Source organism: Nanorana parkeri, unplaced genomic scaffold, assembly GCF_000935625.1.
Source record: "Nanorana parkeri isolate BGI_ZX_2015 unplaced genomic scaffold, ASM93562v1 scaffold2830, whole genome shotgun sequence".
NCBI lineage: Eukaryota > Metazoa > Chordata > Amphibia > Anura > Dicroglossidae > Nanorana > Nanorana parkeri.
In genome coordinates, this window is record NW_017309098.1 from 50,388 (window position 1) to 51,193 (window position 806).

Consider the following 806-nt stretch of genomic DNA (forward strand, 5'->3'; position numbering starts at 1 on the left):
AAGGGGGCAAAAAGAATACATGCAATGTTCACTTTAAATCAGCCAGCGAGGGGTATCAGCAAACTCCAAACTCTCCGCATTGATCGATGGCTTACACAGTACAAGACTCTGCCACTGATTTCTCACGTTGGTGAATGTTTTGGGTTCGATCGTCTGCTTTATCGTTTTTTGGGGGTTTTTTTTCCAACAGATGATCGAAAAACTGTTCCCTTGTGTGGTCATCACCCCCCTGGACTGCTTCTGGGAAGGGTCGCAGCTACAAGGAGGCTCCGCCTACTTACCGTAAGTAAACCCCGCCTCTTGTCCCGCTCGGAATGATGTGAATGTGCGTTGCCATCAAACCCAAAGAAATAGGAATGTTTTTTTGGGGGTTTTTTTTTTTTTTACATGTTAAAACATTTTATTACAACAAGTTAAAAGCACAAATCTTCATCTATATCCATCAAACTTTAATAAAACCCAACGTGATAACGTCTGGACGCCGGCGTCTTTGGTAAACCACTGATGCCGACAGTATTATGATGGTCTGACTGATGGTCTAAGTATTCGCGTCCATGAGATTGGTTGAAGAAGCACCTAAATGGGTTTTAGTCTTCTCGACGTTCCGACTTTCCTCTTCTTCTGCTTGCACCCCTCAATATCATTGGAGCCCACCCATTAAATGAAACTCTTCAGCCATCCTGACCAAAGCTAACGTCACCTTCTACCTTCCCGGCCACCCTGCCTCCTGCTTCCTCCTGCCAATTATGTGTCTATTAAGGCCGAGGGACTGCGGAGAGGAGTGGAGGGTTTTTTTTTTTGGCGAG

General features: G+C 45.3%; 1 protein-coding gene across 1 annotated transcript in view; it reads left to right on the top strand.

The window, feature by feature from the left end:
- The window catches only part of PTCH2 (patched 2), a 44,476-nt gene that overhangs the window by 18,070 nt on the left and 25,600 nt on the right, over window positions 1-806 (top strand). Inside the window, exon 5 of the mRNA XM_018574231.1 lies at window positions 191-282. Within this exon, the coding sequence (XP_018429733.1) occupies window positions 191-282 (92 nt within the window). The remainder of the gene's footprint in view (window positions 1-190; window positions 283-806) is intronic.